The following is a 17879-nucleotide window of genomic DNA, read 5'->3' on the forward strand; positions in this document are numbered from 1 at the left end:
CAATCAACTTCAAGGACAGTGCACATCATCAGAGTTATGTCTTTTGTTTGTATTTATGACTGCAGGTATTGCGGTCTATGCAAACATGACTCCTTGCAAAAAGGTGTCAGTTTTGTTGCCAGATAGAAGGGTAAAGAACCAATTATCATATTTTTACTGGCAAATGAGGTCCCCATAGTGTAGATGTTTGTCATTGTCGTCATTGTCGTCGTCGTCGTCGTTGTCTGACCCTCCCAGCTCAGGAGATGGCTCGCGAGCAGGAGCGCGGGGCGCTCATGGAGGCGGGCCTGCAGGCGGCGCAGGACAAGCTGGGCGAGCGCGTCGCCGAGGCCGTGCGCCACGAGAAGGCTCAGCGCCGCCTGCAGGCCGAGCTGCGCTCCGCCCTCGAGAGCCTCGCCACCGGCCAGAAGGAGGCCCAGGCCCTGAGGTGACCACCGCGTCCGTCTAGCACCACGCCATTTCTCACAAAGATTCCCCCACCCCCGCCCGGTAGCCTGAACAGACTGTTGGGGCAAGTGCCGTCAGCGTGTACTTACGAAGGCCGGCACGGCACCACGCCCGGTCGGATTTGTCACCCCTAAGTGGCGATGTTGACTCACCGCACCGGGTGCTCATTTGAGTCTCTTACATATACGCATGCACACACGGGGCCTTGTTTCAATGACCACTGGGAACTGGCTGCCACAGCCTAGGAATGGCCCAGGAATAGCACCGTGGCCTGGGTCCGTGTCCCCACACTCCACGAGCCTTGAGGCTTTTGCTGGGTTACGTTCTGCCCACTCTGCCCCAATTCCCACCCTTTCCTTACCTTTTGTGGCTGGGGATCCGAATCAGGAAGCGATCGCAACAAGAAATCAGTGAGGCTGTTTATGACTCGAATCTGTAAATGATGAGAAAACCCATCGCAACAGAAAAATTAATGGCGGATGGAAACAAATATATTTAACAGCGCAAAAAAGTGTGCAGTATGGTGTGTACAACAGCCTTAACGAGAACACCAACTCAAAATAAATAAATTTGTTGCTATTCTGTCATGTAGACAAGGCAACAGTCAACATTGGTGACTGCATTGTATTGATGAGCCCCAATGATGAAGAAACTGGTCTACAGTCATGTCCGTTTCACTGCTGCTGGCTCGGAATGGCCACCGCTTTCTCAACTGTTTCGAGTCGGTGGTCTAACTGACAAGATGGCCACACAATTCAGTTCTTTTGAGCTGGTGTTCAGGATAAGGCTGAGCTTCCGTTCCATCCGATTCTGCACACACCTTTGTGTGTTGTTAAATCTACGACAACGGCGAGAGCGTTGACGCTGTCACGGCTCGCCCGCAGGCTGCGAGCGCAGGCCCTCGAGGGGGATCTGTCCGCGTGCCGCACCGCGCTGGCCGAGTCGGAGCGACTGCAGGACGAGCTGGCGCGACGCGGGGCGGCGCTGGAGGAGACGCGTGAGCAGCTCTCCGCTCTGCACCAGCAGGTCCACGCGCTACCTTACGCACGCACGCACTCGCCTCACGTATGCACTCGCCTTAGGTACGCACTCACCTCGCACATCTCACGCACTCGCCTCACGTACGCACTTACCTCACGCACGTACTCACCTCAGACACATCTCACGCACTCACCTCACGTACGTGCTTACCTCACGTACGCACTCACCTCACATACGCACTCACCTCACGTACGCACTTACCTCATGTACGCACTCACCTCACATACGCACTTACCTCACGCACGTACTCACCTCAGACATATCTCACGCACTCACCTCATATACGCACTCACCTTACGCACGTACTCACCTCAGACATATCTCATGCACGCACTCACCTCGCACATCTTACGCACTCACACATCTCGCACATGTGTTAGAGAACTGTACGCAGAAGCGGATACCACAGGTGACCTCTGGTTTACACAGTAGGAAGCCACACTTTGTTATGCACCCTGCCACTGAGAAAACGTTCGTCGCATGGCATCCAAACCAATATATATTTATTTATTCTTAGAGTGGGAATCTAGCCAAATTAGGCAGAATATATAATTTATTTATTTTTTGGTGCAGTTGTAGTGGTGGTATTGACGTGCGCCGGCAGTGATGGATCACGGGGCGCGGGGTTGGGCACGCGGTGTGGGCGTGGCATGGACGCGCGCGCCGGTGGTGAGGCGCGCTCACACAAGCTGGGAAAAGAGGATCGTAGCGAGTGCGCAGTGATTGGTCAGATAAGTGAGTACTCTCAGCGACGTCCGCAGGAGGGGTATAAAGGGGGACGCGCGAGAGCACTCGTGGTCAGTGTTAACCAGTTGAAGACCGAAGACGGGGTGGAGGAGGTAGGGGCCCTGTGTGGCTCGGAGCCGAGACTGGGGGGACCGTAGTCCGACGCCCGTGTGGGTCGGGACGGTGGTACCCAGAGCCGAGACGGGCACCCCGGCTGGGTGTGTCCCGGAAGGCTACAGGGCGTAAGAGCCCGTGTCAGTACAGCTGAGTGGGTGTTGGTCACCCGTGTAGCTGAGTGGGTGTTAGTCACCCGTGTAGCTGAGTGGGTGTTGGTCACCCGTGTAGCTGAGTGGGTGTTGGTCACCCGTGTAGCTGAGTGGGTGTTGGTCACCCGTGTAGCTAAGTGGGTGTTGGTCACCCGTGTAACGAAGTTGTAGTTGAGTGGGTGTCCGTCACCCGTGTAGCTAAGTGGGTGTTGGTCACCCGTGTAACGAAGTAGGGTGTTAGTCATCCGTGTAACTACAAGTTGGTGAAAATAAAGAGTGTGCTACCCGTGAAGTCGTCTCCTGCCGAGTTACTACTTTACAACTGGCGTCAGAAGTAAACCTGTCTTCAAGGAGAATGGACACAAGGAAGACTTCTCGTTCCCACGTGCAAGACCGGGGAGACGACGACGTACCGGTGACACCACCCTCGGGAGGAGAGGACGAGGAGTTGCCGCCGATGCAGCACTTCGCGGAAATGGCCGATGCTCCGCCCGCCTCCGACACCAGCCTGCAGGACGCACACTCCCGCCTGGCGGAGTTGCTGCTCGCCGCCGCTGCGATCTTGGCGGAGATCTCCGTTCCAGCGGCCGGTGGAACGCCTGCGGGGTTGGAAGAGGCGGCGCGGCTGGAGGGTTCCCGCCATAAGGCGTTTCGCGCCAAAAGTTTGGGAGTTGGCGCCATTTTTGAGGGTCCGCCTCCGGTTGGCGGGAAACGCGGACACCACGTGGCCAGAGGTCTCCACACAGCGCAGCCCGCGTCATCGGCGAGCGCCGGAGCTCTCCATTTTGCGCCTGCAGAGGGAGCCGACATTTTCTACAACCACAGCGGCGCGCGGGAAAATCGTTCCAACGACGACGACGACGATCGAGTTCTCCAGCAACGATTGCCCGCGCTGTCGGTGTTCAAGGCGGACGGGGGCGACTGGGGAGCCTTCCAGCGACGGTTCATCGCGCATCAAGAAATGTCGGGGTGGTCCGACACCACTGCCCTGCGCGCGCTGCCAGCGATGCTCGACGACGACGCGCTTGCGGCCTTCACGTCTGCCCCGAGGTCGTCCCGCTCAACGCTCCAGGCCGCGCTGCACCTGTTGGCCAAGGTGTTCGGGCCGCCCTCGACCTGTCGCCACCAGTTCTACGATCGGCGGAAGGTGGTTGGAGAAACAACGCTCGCCTATCGCACGGCGCTGCTCGCCCTGGCGGATTCAGCTTTTCCCCGCATGGACAAGGAGGGGAAGGACGCCATGGTGACGGAGCAGCTGCTGGCGCTGGCTCACGGATTGGGAGTTCCCATTAATACGGCGGACGAGATGGACATCTGCTCCCTGGGGATTGCCACGAGTATCCACGCTTACGAGGTCCTACAGCGGAAGCCGACGGTCGTCTGCGCATCGGTGGAGAACGGGGCACCGGCCGCCACGATCATCGGACCTCAGCCTGCTGTGCCTCGGGAGGAGGCCTTCGCTGGTTCGAGGCCGGGGGAGTGGAGAACGGGAGGTCGTTCGCCCACACGCTCCTCCCGCAAGCTGGAGCAACCGAAACCTACGACGTCCCTCGTCGTCTGCTACAACTGCGGCCTTCGGGGCCACGTCGCGTCCGGGTGCCGGGCCCCGCGTCAACGCACCGCGGGACCACGTCCGGACGACGACCAGGGACTCAAGACATCCCAACTGAACCCGGTGTCTCGGACCTGACGGCTGTTGACCGTCGGGAACCGGAACCCCGCGGCTCGCACGGAGCCCCGATGCCTGGCCCATGCCTTCCTGAACTGCCGGTGCCGCCGGATGGCCAACTGCGTCCTGTGCCGTACGACGGTCCGGCAAGGCGGACTCGGTCAAGGACGCAACACTTTTCATGAAAAAAAAAAAAATTCTTTTTTTGTTAAAGCCCGACTTCGTTGCCGGCTTCCCCCTCTGCCGGGGTAATGTCCCGTTCAAGGGACGCTCGGACATTGGGACGCTGCATGAGTCGGAGAGAAAAGAAGAGAAAATGATTAAAGAAATTTTTTTATTGTTACTCTTTCCGCATACACAGTATCGTTGCCACTCGCTGGATTGTGCATGTTGTTCTTGTTGCGGGTGTGGCGGTTGCTGGGTTTTGCGGATTGCGGTGTTCATGTTGTGTTGTTAGGGTTTGTGTTATGTTACGGGGCACACATGGGGGTGAAGGGGTGTTGTAGGTTTTATTAGCAGCCGGGTCGGCTGCGAGCTATGTGGTAGGGGGTGATGTAGTGGTGGTATTGACGTGCGCCGGCAGTGATGGATCACGGGGCGCGGGGTTGGGCACGCGGTGTGGGCGTGGCATGGACGCGCGCGCCGGTGGTGAGGCGCGCTCACACAAGCTGGGAAAAGAGGATCGTAGCGAGTGCGCAGTGATTGGTCAGATAAGTGAGTACTCTCAGCGACGTCCGCAGGAGGGGTATAAAGGGGGACGCGCGAGAGCACTCGTGGTCAGTGTTAACCAGTTGAAGACCGAAGACGGGGTGGAGGAGGTAGGGGCCCTGTGTGGCTCGGAGCCGAGACTGGGGGGACCGTAGTCCGACGCCCGTGTGGGTCGGGACGGTGGTACCCAGAGCCGAGACGGGCACCCCGGCTGGGTGTGTCCCGGAAGGCTACAGGGCGTAAGAGCCCGTGTCAGTACAGCTGAGTGGGTGTTGGTCACCCGTGTAGCTGAGTGGGTGTTAGTCACCCGTGTAGCTGAGTGGGTGTTGGTCACCCGTGTAGCTGAGTGGGTGTTGGTCACCCGTGTAGCTGAGTGGGTGTTGGTCACCCGTGTAGCTAAGTGGGTGTTGGTCACCCGTGTAACGAAGTTGTAGTTGAGTGGGTGTCCGTCACCCGTGTAGCTAAGTGGGTGTTGGTCACCCGTGTAACGAAGTAGGGTGTTAGTCATCCGTGTAACTACAAGTTGGTGAAAATAAAGAGTGTGCTACCCGTGAAGTCGTCTCCTGCCGAGTTACTACTTTACACAGTCATTGGTGACTGCGCTAAGACCATTAACTTCTCCACTTGAGAACCCAGTTTAAACACAGGCAGCTACCTGGATTCAAACCCAGAATCTCAGCGTCGCCAAGATCAGCGCTCTGATCTCCAATGTGAGTGCCAAGAGCACTTAGCACGGGCGTCTATAACATCGTTCATTCATCTAGGGAAGTTTCAGTCCTGCCCAAGCACACTAACTTTTCACAACAATCAATATGTCTCTAGTTTGGGTCCTCTGATTCATGTGCTCTTCCCACTATCGCCACCATCAACACACTCGGCAGCGGCGGTCGTGGCTGGCTACGTACGGTGCAAAAGAATTTAAACATACGTACGTGCATAGTACATCCGGCCTCCTCGGCAAACCGTGACCCTTCACGGCCACCGTCCGTGCGCTTTCGTTCCTCCACCTTCAGCTGGCGGCGGAGGCGGAGGCGACCGCGTCCCTTCGGGAGGAGCTGGAGCGGCAGCGCGAGCGCAGCTCCGGCCTCCAGGCGGAGCTGGGGGTCGCGCGGGAGACGGCGGCGCGGCACGAGGGCGACGCGCAGGCGCTCGCGGCCCGCCTGCAGGACGCCGGCAAGCAGGTGCCACCGTCGCCGCCACCGCCGAAACAAAGACAAAGATCTCCCCGTGTAGCCTAAAAGGACTTTTTTGGGGCAAGTGCCGTCAGCGAGTGTCACCTAATGAAGGCCGGCACGGCACGTGAAGGGATTGGTGGCCAGCGCCGGGCCCGGCCGCCTTTGACTCCCGAGTGGCGGTGTTTTTTCACACCGCACCAGGTACTCATTTGAGACTGAGTCGACCTAGGGGAGGCCCAGCACCGGTTCAGATAATTGACACTGGTGTTGGCTGTGAGCGGGAATCGAATCCGGGGGACAGGATTCGTAGCGCAGCAACACCACCACCACACCTGGCACCTCCACTACCACCACCACACCTTCTACCATCACCACTTGGACCGCCACCACCACACCCATTGCTGCCACCACTTCCATATCTGCCACTACCACACCAATTACTGCCACGACCATGGTATCTGCCATCACCACCACTACTGCCACCAGCAAAAGAGCCAATGCCACCTTCCCTGCACCACTGCCACCACCGCCACCACCACCATGCCTTTCCCCATCATCACCACCGCCACCATAACCACCATCACCACTGCCGCCACCACCATCACCACCATCACAGCCAACACCATCACCAGGCCCGCTGCGACCACTACCACCACTGCTGAGAGTAGTGATGGTGGGGATAGTGAGAGGAGAACATGGATCGGAGGACCCCCAAACTAGAGACACATAGACTGTTGGTAAAAGTTAGCGTGCTTGGGCAAGACTGAAACTTCCCTGGATAAATAAATGATATGACAGACGCTCGTACTCGGTGTCGTTGTCGCTCACAAGCGCACCAACACGTCTGGCCAGACCTGCCCGAAGGTTCTTGCCGAGGCCCTCTGACAAATAACAACTCCTGACCCCTTGCGCGCCATGAAATTTCAGGTCATGTTTCCACGAACTAACAGCCCCCACGAAGCCATTTTCCCACGAACAACTTTACCGATTTCCCAGGTCACTTCGAGTGCTGTAGAGTGTCGCGGGATTGGGACTCGCTTCAAAAATATGCCAGCGTTTCCAATTTACAAGCAACATTATCGCGTCGTCTGCGAAGGCCTCCCTGGGGAAATCACAAAGTGGTACCCCCAGTGGAATTAAGCGCCCCAGGAAGTTCTGAAGAAGTCGGGCGGAGAGAGACCATGGCTGCCGAGATGCTGGAATATTTTAAACACGTAGGTTGTGAAGATGAATTGTCCATCATTTTACCGGGGTTGATAAAATAGGTACCGCTTTGTGGGAAGTCCACAGTGGTTGAACTCCGCACAGACTCGTGTTGTTTGGTGAAATTGTGTTTGTTCAGTAATGATCGTGATATTTTTTGAGTCCAAATTTGCTTTTAGGTTCGGTCACGTAGTGGTAGATTTATGGAAAAATCATGAAACATATTTGCACGTGCACATGTATTGATCACATTCGGACCGAGAAAGCTCATGACGAGTGGCTTAAGACTTTTCGTGATTGAACGTAACATCAACGTGTATGTTGATGTGAACATGCTGTTACGTTGATAAGTTATAAGTTACGATTGTGCCGATCAGTAATGATAAGCAACGATCCCGCTGATCCGTAACGACCGTTACGATCGTTTGAAACACGGTGCCGTGTAATGACGCCCGCGTTCTCGTCCCCTGCCCGTCCCGCGCCGCCCCAGCTGGAGAGGGCCCAAGGCGAGGGGCGAGATGCGCGTCGGGCGCTGGACGGCTCCCAGACGGAGCTGCGACGAGCTCGGTCCCGCGTCGACGAGGCCCAGGCGCTGGCCGAGCGGCGGCTGCACGAGGTCAGCGCCGCGACGAACCTCTCCCCTCTCTCTTTCCGCACAAACCCTCGTCCCGGTTGCGCGCCACCGGTGTCGTAAGAGCGGGGGGCGCCACTTCGTGTTAAGAGGACGGCATGCAGAAGCGGGCGGGGTATGACAGAGCGACCTCTGAGATCACTACACGTGACGCTGTTTCGCACGGTAGGGGGCAGCACTGTCCCACCTGTTCTGCCACTGTTAAAGTAGGGTCCACAGAAGTGGATTTCACAGAGCTGTTTCTTAAAAGTTGGAAAGAAGTTTTTTTTGCAGATTTTTTTTTCCACAAATTGCTCATCCTTGCACTACGTTTTGTTGTTGAGGTGTAAGCATAGTGACGGAGTGACACAAATCTTTTAATACATCTAGAATGGAGAGGATGTCCGCTGCAGAGATGGAGCGATGAAATCAGCTTGGGAGCAGGTGATTGTGAAGTCGCATGACCGCGAGAGATGATGATGGCTTATGGAACAATCATGGCTGATGCTGATGATGACGATGATAAGATTATGAATTTGTATGATTGTCATGATGCTCTGTTAAATGTAAGTATATTACTTTATAAATAACACAATCCGTGCACAACTGGTGGTGACATTCAAATAGCATTTTGCGGTGCTAACCCATTGGGGCTCCGAAGCAGAAGTTATTTTTGGGGCCCCCCTCCTTCAGTTGATAAAATCCTAGCGAGATGACGGAATGGGTAAGAGACATGTTAACAAAACAGAGATGTGGTGAGAACAAGAGACGTTGAATGCAGACAACGTGTACAGAAGAGAGAAGTTAATTGTCTTTTTTTTTATTTTAACGATCTTGCTCCGTTCATTAGGATTTCAATTTGAGCTGACATTTGAAAGAATCCAATTTTTGGTAATGAATCCTGAGGGGCCTTCAAGCTTCTTTGGGGGCCCTAAGCTCTTTGCTCCGTTTGTTTATTTCCCGCGCCACCGCTGCCCGGCCGCCAGCCAAGTGGCTCGGCGATAGAGCGAGCGGCTCGCAATCGGAGCGAGCGGCTCGCAATCGGGGGGGGGGGGGGTGTCGACTCAGCCTGCCGACCCTCCCTTCAGGCATGGGCACAGCACCCCACCGCTTCGTGGGGGACCTCAACAGCATTTGTCCTGATAATTGTTTTCTTACCCTTCTATCTGGCAACAAAACTGACACCTTTTTTACAAGGAGTCATGTTTGCATAGACCACAATACCTGCAGTCATAATGCAAACAAAAAACATGATAATGTATGCACTGTCCTTGAAGTTGATTGGTCCACACCCGAGACAGCTTTCCTTAGAGCCTAGTCTCACATGGGTTGGACCAGATGACACCAAAAGGCGTAAAAAAGGTGTCAGTTTTGTTGCCAGATAGAAGGGTAAAAAACCAATTTTCACATTTTTACTGGCAAATGAGGTTCCAATGGAGCATTTGTCCTGTCGAGGGCCCCGTCCCTGCCATGGGAATGTGGAATTTTCCCAGCACTGGCTGAGGGCTGCAAGACAGGAGATGAGCAACCCTCCTCAACGGCCGCCGGAGGAAGAAATCGCTTTTGACGTTTTGACCTTTTTGACCCTTTGGGGGGGGGGGGGGGCCGGGACAGCGTATGAACCCCGCGCGCGTCGTTGCTGTCCACTCGCAGGTCACGCGGCTGGAGCTGGAGCTGGCGGCCGAGCGGGACAGGAGCCGGGAGCTGCAAGCGGGCGAGGGGCAGCTCCAGCGGCTGCTGAGCGAGCTCTCCGGCGTGCGCGGCGTGCAGCGCGACACGCAGCAGCAGGTGGGGGGTGGGGGGGGGGAGAGATGAGATCTAATAATTTGTTATTATTCATTCGCTTATTTACGGGTGGTTCCAAGTTTTCCCAGTCGGGAGCGATGATCGATTTCGGCAAAAACATTTCGGGGCTCGGGGTTTTTCGATCCTTGCCTATGAGATTTGGACCGCTCTATGCCGGAAGAACTCTGCCCGATCGCTATTAAGCTTTTTTTATTCCAGCACCGTGCTCTGTAGCCCTTTGTTGGATCTGCCGAGCCTAGATTCCAATTGAGTAATTTGCGGAAGAATATTTCAAATTTGGACAACAATGCCAGCACACCAAGAGGCGACTCTTGCGTGAACGACGTCGCGTGATCTTCAACGTCCACCGTGAAGACGGCCACTGTAAGGCAGGCGGCGTGTCGTATTATAACGGCTGGTGCACCCGCGGTATTAACCAGGGCGGCCGCTGGAATTGAACTTCGAACCTCTGCAACGAGCGGCCAACGCGCTGCCGCCAGGCCGCGTCACCTCCACGCGTACGGTGGCTAGGAGATGTTAACCACCTCGCCTGGTATGCAGGAGGTCGTGGATTCGATCCTGACCCTGAGTTTGCGTGTCTCTCTCCCCGTGGCCGCGTGGAATTTTCTCCGGGTCCTCCGGTTTTTCCCTCCACATTTAGAATCAACGTGCGTTCGGACTATTTCGCTGCTATAAATTTCCACGTGATGATAAGCCACTGCGTTGAGCTATCATTTGTGATGCCCAGGTCACTTCTGAGAAAGAGCAGTACAGCTCAGTGGGCCTTACCTGATGAAATAAAACTAGTTATTTTTTTCTAGAACGCCCACGTAGCTTTTTCGCGGTTGTGCTGTTGCACGGCTCTCCGATGTGTTGTCGTGTTGCGCCCCCCCCCCCCCTCCCGCTGTCTGACACAACGCGCGACGCTTCTCGACCGAACTGAATTGCGGAGAAGCTGCCCGGCGTGTGTGCGGCGAAACGTCAGCCGTCGTGCCGACAGCTCGTCGTGCCAACAGCTCGCGGTGTTGCAACCCCCCCTGGATGCGCTCAACCTCACCAGAGCTTAGAAGCCGAGCAGGGTTTAGCCTGGATCGTGCTTGAGTGGACGGACGGTCACGGTGTAGAATAGGTTTCATTGAGGCCGCAAAATCCATTGTTGTACGGTACTTCTATGCCCCCCAGGTGTATGCTCCCCGCCTTGACCAGCCCACGATGGCCAGCATGGTGAATAACGATCTCATCACCCACATAACCCGCATGGCGTGGGTAGGCCCTCATCCAGCAGTGGATTGGCAAAGGGCTGTACATGCACAATATTGCCATTTGTCTATCCAGACGAGTCTCACCGAGCCTCAAGACTTGTTTTCAGGAGAGTCCTAAGTTTGGATATTTTGCCATTTCCATTATAAAAAGTATCTTTGCATGTGGGAGGAAATCCGAGTACAGCAAGCATACCAAGGGGGTATAACACAGGTCTGCACAGAGGGGTACATTAACTCGCTTGTACTGCTCGGTCACCTCGCATCCACGCTGGTTTTTGAGAGGGCCCGCAAATCTTGACGCGATCTGCCAAACGTCGTCTCTCTAAAAGCGCCGCGTTTGCCCGCATCCCCCGATTAGCACGGTCGGCTGCGTACGGCGCGAAAGAAGTTCAACGTGTACCGTACACGCGCGGGTTTACTCCACCCCGCCCGGACTTTTTCATTTCACGGGGGCCTCCGTTCAATAACGCACGCGCTTTGATCCTTGTTGATATAATTTCTGCGGATTGATTTGTCTTCATGAACACAGCTTAAAGTCTTAATCTATACGCCCTTCCTTTCTGTGCCTCTTAATTTGTTTTCCCACCTCGTGTTGACCTTGCTGCACCCGTCCTGCCCTTACTCCCCCCCCTCCCCGTCCAGTTGGGCTCTCTCCCTTCTTCCTCCCGTCTCCCCCTCCTCCACCACCGCCCACTTCTGTCCACCTCCCCTCTCCACGCCTTCCCGTGTCCCCTCCGCTCTTCCTTGTGCTCCTTCACGGAGCGGCGTGCCCTGGCGTCACGTGTCTCTCCCAGGTCACCAGGTACCACGTGAAGCACGCACGCATGCCGACTTAGCGGCACCGGTTCTTGATGTTGCCCTTCTGTTTGTCTCCAAATTAAGGGTACGTTTGTGCTCGCTGGGATAAATCCGAGCTCTGAGACTGAAAGATATTGGATTGACTGTCTTTAGCTGAGCACTGCTTCAGCCAATGCAATGTCTCTCACCTGGGTAGCTTCTCCCATCAACGTGCTCCTTTCTGTATCCGTGCATTTGTAACTACAGCTCGGCTCTCCCATTATTCCAGAATCCGAGTATTTAATTGTACTGGAGGAATCCGATGAGCTATCAAGCGCCTTTTCACAGATGCCCAGTGTGGTAGGGGGCGTTGTTGGAAAGTGGCGGAAGTGATGGCCGCCTCATCAGTGTGGACCAGACGTCACGTGCAGGCATCTCGGAGGTAGCTCTGTGATGTAACAAGCGGACGTTTCTGGGAAAACCAAGGCAGGCATGCTGCCCAGCGCGCAGATGACTTCGCTGTCAATCGCCACCGACTCCAGTATGATGCTCGATTACGGTCACAAAAACTAGGACAGGTGGCAAGCCTATTCTCGGTGACCTCTCTCTCTGGTTTTTATCTAATTATTGAAGGGGCACCACGCCGGCGTGATGTCATCTTCCTCGCCTGCTATGCAGGAGGTCGTGGGTTTGATCCCGAGCCTGATGCCTGCTGTATAATTGAAGTTTGCTTGTTCTCCCCGTGGTTGCGTGGATTTTTTTCTCCCGGTCCTCCGTTTTTCTTTCCGCCACATTTATAAGCATGCATTTAGAATGTTTAGATTATTTGGCCGCGATAAATTTACGTGCGATAAGCCACTTCGTTGAGCTATCGTTTGTAGCCAGGCCCGTGGGCTTTACGTGGTAAAATAAAAAAAAATGTTTAACTTTATTTGTATTTTTTTTGTGATTTGCTTACGTATACTTTGCAATTCCTATTGGCTTTTTTATACCGTTTGCCGTGGTAACGTTCTGACCCCGTGCCCCTACTGGACACCTGTGAAGAAAGAGCTTTACGGCTCATCGGATTCCTCTCCGGTATAAAGATTTCTATTGCGGTGCCCCCCTCCCCCTCTCTCTCTCCCGCAGCTCGAGCGCAAGGAGGCGGAGGCGGAGTCGACTCGTGCCGAGCTGTGTCAGGCCGTCGAGAGGCTCGTGCAGCTGGAGACGGAGGTGGCGGCGCACGACAAGAAGGTGAAGCGCTACAAGGTGGAGCTCAAGAAGTGCCGCTCGCAGGCGCAGCAGCAGCAGGAGGAGGTGCGCGCCCACACACTCGCAAGACAAAGATCCCCCTCCATCCCGTGTAGCCTTGAAATGATTCTTGTTGGGACAAGTGCTGTTGGCGAGCGCCAGTTGTGACCGGTACGGCGCGCCGCGAGGTGGTGTGTGACCAGCGCCACGCCTGGCCGCCTCAGTCTCCCACAATGCCGGTGTTTACATATCGCTCGTTTGAGGTTGAGCCGAATTTGGGGAGGGCCCGGGACCGGCTCATACATTCGGCACCGATGTTGGTCGTGAGCTCGGGGTCGCAAGGTTTGCAGTGCAGTGCGCTAGCCACTATACTATCGCTCCCCACACATGCATACACACACCGACATGCAAGTTATACCAGATTGCTGGCGCGTTGAATCATTATGCGGTTTGCTATCCACTGCTGGATTAAGGCCTTCCCACGATGTCACCATCATTCCCGGTCGTGCGATTCCACAATCCACCTAGTCCCTGGGCATGAACTATGGCAGTGTTCTCTCCGAGCTTCACGGAGGCGCTTCACGTTGACGAATGCAGCGATTCCAATTAGCCGCTTTCTTTTTTTTCCCCTTATGTTTTCCCTTCCCGCGACCCTACGCAGGTGTCCAGCTGTAAAGAGCAAATATCAGCGCTGGAAAGTCAACTGGAAAAGGCAAAGCAAGGAAGCTTGCAGGTGAGGGCTCTCCAAACAGCAATCGCCTTCTCGCCCTCACCCACACAGGCGTAGAGTTCGGAGTTCGTCCCTGCTCCCTTTGCCGAACCGATATCGAACGAGCTGCGGTTAACCCCGATTTATCCGTGGCCCGGTTATCTGGATTGAGGGTTTTACCGTCCTTGGTGAATATTGGCGAGTGTTTTTTCTCGCACGCCGCTTTCATTTTTATTCGTTGCTCCTCGCTCACCGCCGCACAGCGGTCGGCAGGCAGATTACTTTAAGAAGCAATGAAAACAGACGACACGTTCCACGTTTGCGCCCCGATTCTTCATCGGTAAACAGTAAATACGTTTTTAAAGCCTGATTTTTGTATTGCATCACCCGTGTTTCCTTTTTATCTGAGCCCCCCCATCCGTTACCACGGGTAACCAAGAGTTGATTTTGTTACATCTTTTATTCGGACTTCATGAATAAGCATTTTTGAGTTGCGTTGTGAATGCCTGCCTGTGACGAATTGGCATGTTCTGTTTTAGGTGACAACCCTTACTAGTTGGCTGTGTCCGGGTGGTGACTGGTTTTAACGACACATTTATATATTTACGCGATCTAACCCAAAACAAAACTCTATTATGAATTTCTGCCTCTTAGGATTTTTCATCCCTGAATCGATTATTTCGTCTTAAGCCAGGTTCACACCTGAGCGACCAGTCGCGCAACAGAGTTGTGTGCAACCAGATCACTTGCAACTTATACGTCTCCTCAACCGTTTGAGAGCAGCCGAGACGTCCGCCACTTTCAAGCGTCGACCCGCCCAGCGATTTGTAGCGAGCTGCATCGTCACGATCCTGACCACGCTTGCGTCATTTCCCCGTCGCGCTACGGCTCGTTGGGACGCAGCAGCCGCAGGCTGTCCACCGCATTGCACGATGCGGTCGTGCCAAACGACCGCTCGGCCCGCGGTGGAACCCGGCCTCAGGCCACTCTCGCCCTCGCTTGAGTCGCGCAGGAGCTGGCGAGCAGGGAAGGCCGCCTGGAGGCGTCAAGGGCCGAACTGGAGGCGGCCCGGGAGCAGCTCCGCGTGCAGGAGGCGGAGGTGACCACCCCACGCTACCCCCCCCCCCCCCATGCTGCTACCCTCCCCCTCCATCCCCCACGCTCTTCCCCTCTCACGCCCCCCCCCACCCCCCCCCCCCCCCGATGGGAGACAGAGCTTTTTGCAGCCAGGCTCCGCGATTGTGGAATTTCCTTCCTCCTCGTTGCGTTAGGGAAATCTCCGAGTCTGTTACACTTTTTAAATCACGTCCTAAAACTCACCTGTCTTCACAACAGGCTTTTTCTGTCACTTAAGCTTTGCGTAAAATGCTTTGGGGCTTTGTGAATTGCGCTATCGTGTAAAACCGAGTTTATTATCATTGTTTTTATTTGGCGCAACCCAATTTCTCCGCGCCCTCTACGTTTAGACAAACGTGTCAAGCCGACACTGACGAGGGCGCAAATTTTGTTTTGACAAATATCCGACGGTCGTCTTCTGGGTGTCACCGCCGTCACCGAAAAAAAAAATTAACGCTGACGAATTAACTCAAGGGTGGGCGACAGTGAAAATAACGGCCGGCGGTCGATGATGATTGATGCTCGTTGCGAAGGCGATGGATGCGCGCTGAAGGATGATGGGGATAATGACGTTCGATTGACGGCACCGCATTGGCTCGTGCTGATTGATTGATTGATTGACGGTGGGGGGGGGTGAAAGTGAAGGTGGGTAGCAGTAATTGACCGGTGCCCGTGAAGGTTGACCGCCGGGTGCCTGCGATGCGTGCGGACGCTTGCAGCTGTTGGCGGCACGGAGCGACGGGTCTCGGCTCCACCAGGAGAGCGAGCAGGTCATCTCGAGCGTGCAGGGCTGGCTGTCGCAGCAGAGGTGAGCGCGTCGCTCGGCACTCTCTCGGCGTCGCATCACGTGCCCCCCCCAACCCCCCCCCCCCCCACCAAACTTCCCTGCACGCACACACGCAAGGTACGCGCGCACCGACGCGGACACCCGACGGCAAGACGCCGTGCCCGCCGCGCCCGAGCTGTCGGTCGTGCAAAGCGAGTGTCTGTTGAATGTCGCACGACGCGGCCGCCTCCAAAATCTGTGTCCATGTCCGGACGAGTGGCGCGTTCGGGGTCGCAACGGCGCTGCAGATCGCCGAGCAGGATCGACGCTTGGAAGTAGCCTCCATCTCTTGCCGTGGGCAAACGGTCGCGCGCCTGCTCGCGACTGGATGGCAGATACGCGTCCACTTTGTGGGCCCATCTGTTGCGAGCATCCAGCACCGGCCAAATGCCGTGTCTGCTCACTTGTGCTATCCACTGCTGGGTGAAGGCCTCCCCACACTGTCGCCGGCCTTCATGGTATCGAGAACGGCTGACGGGGCGGTGAATAGATGCACGCCTATTAAACGCCACCCTCGGTTCAGCGTATTCATATGTACGGAGTGTTGTGCACTCGAACTGCCAGGCGATCGCAGTGTGGAGCGAAGCCAGCAGAGGTCAGCACTAACTCGCCACGCTTAGCGCATCACTCGGTCAGCACTAACTCGCCATACGTGGCGAACATTGAAACTGGTCCGGGCCTCCCCTAGGCAGACTCAGCCTAAAGTGAGTACCTGGTGCGATTTGTTAGCATCGCTACCGATGAGACAAAGGCGGCCGGACGTATTGCTGGCCAGCCGCCACCTTCATAGGTGCTCGCTAACATCACTTGCCCCACCAATCTGTTAAGGCTATACGGGGGATATTTGTCTTTGTGTGCATGTGTCCAAGATGCGCAGGAGACTATTAATCACTTGATGATTCGCTTTGGCCACGCCGGACGCTGGCATGCCTCGCAAATCCGATTTGGCCATTTTCCCCAGTGTGTGTGTGTGTGCATAAGCGCGCCTTTGTGAGCCAGTCTTACGGACACGTTAGCGACCTGCCACGTGACTCGTCCAATTGGGGGGACATTGAGAATCGTGATCTCGCCTTCGTACACTCCCACCCAGGTAGATTAAAGCTTCCGATAGATGGGTGTGCGGCGTTATTGCGTAACGATCCTCGGGAGATGGAGAGATAACCAGGTGGCTGCATGTGAACCTTATGGCGGGACCCCGGGGTCCCGAATAAACGGAAGTCAAAATCGCAATTAATTTATTTTTGGTGACTCCGTGCCACCGCGCACACAAACGCCGCGACCCACCTGGCGCGGATCATTCTGTCGTAGTGTCGTCCAGCCGCAGCGGCGAGGGCGAATGCGCAGAAGAAAGAAAACTTTGATTAGCGCGTCGTGTAGAGCTCGTCGAGAGGAATAGATTGCCTTGTCGTTCGCCTTCAACAGACACAAAATGATGTCGCAACGCAGTTTATGCGAGAGCCGGGGGCTGATGGAAACCCTGGGGTCCCGCCTTCAGGTTCACTTGTCTCTCTGAAGTATTCTGGGGGTGCACCTCGCCTGCTGCGTCAGCACCATGTGCCACGTTTCTTCCCATGTGCTGGGAGCTTTGGTTGATTATTGGGCAACTGAGTTGGTTCCTTAAGAGGCTCCCGGCACGAGGAGCGAAACGTCGGACATGCCGAACAACGCGCGGTATGACCCGAACACACATCGGACAGCTATAGAGCACGATCTTGAACACTGACGCAGCATTAGTATTGCGTGCATGCTTGCATGGTTAGGTTGGGGTAGAGACACAGTGCGATTGTACGTGTCATTGCCGATATGTCAATGTCACCCTCGATCCACCCAATCTTCTCAGATCACATAAGCAGGGTTGTGCCTGGACGGTGCTTTGACGGGCGATCGCCGTGCCCACCAGATGTTGCCAGGCGCTACCGAACAGAGGCCAGTCACAGCTAAATCAATCGCCCTAACCGACCAGCGTGGCGAAACGTGCTCAAGTTAATCCACGCGACTCTGTGGCGAGCCTCATCCAGCAGTGGATTGATCGACGGGCTATGCGAGTACACATCGGTGCATTGTGATGATGCGTAGGCCAGGCACTTGTGTGGCACCGGATGCTTTGCGAGAAGGGGTTGCCCATCCTGGTGTGGCCTGCGCCGGGCTTTGTGCGTGTCTCCCTAGGAGCGCTCACGAGCAACTGTGCGGCCAAGTCAAGCAGCAGGGCCGCGAGATCTCTGCGCTGACGGCACAGAGGGAGTAAGAAGCCCCCCCCCCCCCCCCCCCCCCCCCCCCCCCCGCCGCTCGGCGCCGCGCGGTCAACCCGCGGTTATCTCTCACCGCAGCG

General features: G+C 55.7%; 1 protein-coding gene across 1 annotated transcript in view; it reads left to right on the top strand.

The window, feature by feature from the left end:
• LOC133354912 (rootletin-like) overlaps nucleotides 1-17879 on the top strand; it is a 47222-nt gene that overhangs the window by 19667 nt on the left and 9676 nt on the right. Inside the window, exons 21-30 of the mRNA XM_061572096.1 lie at nucleotides 238-427; nucleotides 1332-1473; nucleotides 5871-6038; nucleotides 7726-7851; nucleotides 9499-9633; nucleotides 12798-12965; nucleotides 13561-13632; nucleotides 14621-14707; nucleotides 15444-15532; nucleotides 17717-17791. Coding sequence (XP_061428080.1) covers nucleotides 238-427; nucleotides 1332-1473; nucleotides 5871-6038; nucleotides 7726-7851; nucleotides 9499-9633; nucleotides 12798-12965; nucleotides 13561-13632; nucleotides 14621-14707; nucleotides 15444-15532; nucleotides 17717-17791 — 1252 coding nt within the window. The remainder of the gene's footprint in view (nucleotides 1-237; nucleotides 428-1331; nucleotides 1474-5870; nucleotides 6039-7725; nucleotides 7852-9498; nucleotides 9634-12797; nucleotides 12966-13560; nucleotides 13633-14620; nucleotides 14708-15443; nucleotides 15533-17716; nucleotides 17792-17879) is intronic.

This window comes from Lethenteron reissneri, chromosome 49, assembly GCF_015708825.2.
Source record: "Lethenteron reissneri isolate LAM-NWPU_2019-01 chromosome 49, ASM1570882v1, whole genome shotgun sequence".
NCBI lineage: Eukaryota > Metazoa > Chordata > Hyperoartia > Petromyzontiformes > Petromyzontidae > Lethenteron > Lethenteron reissneri.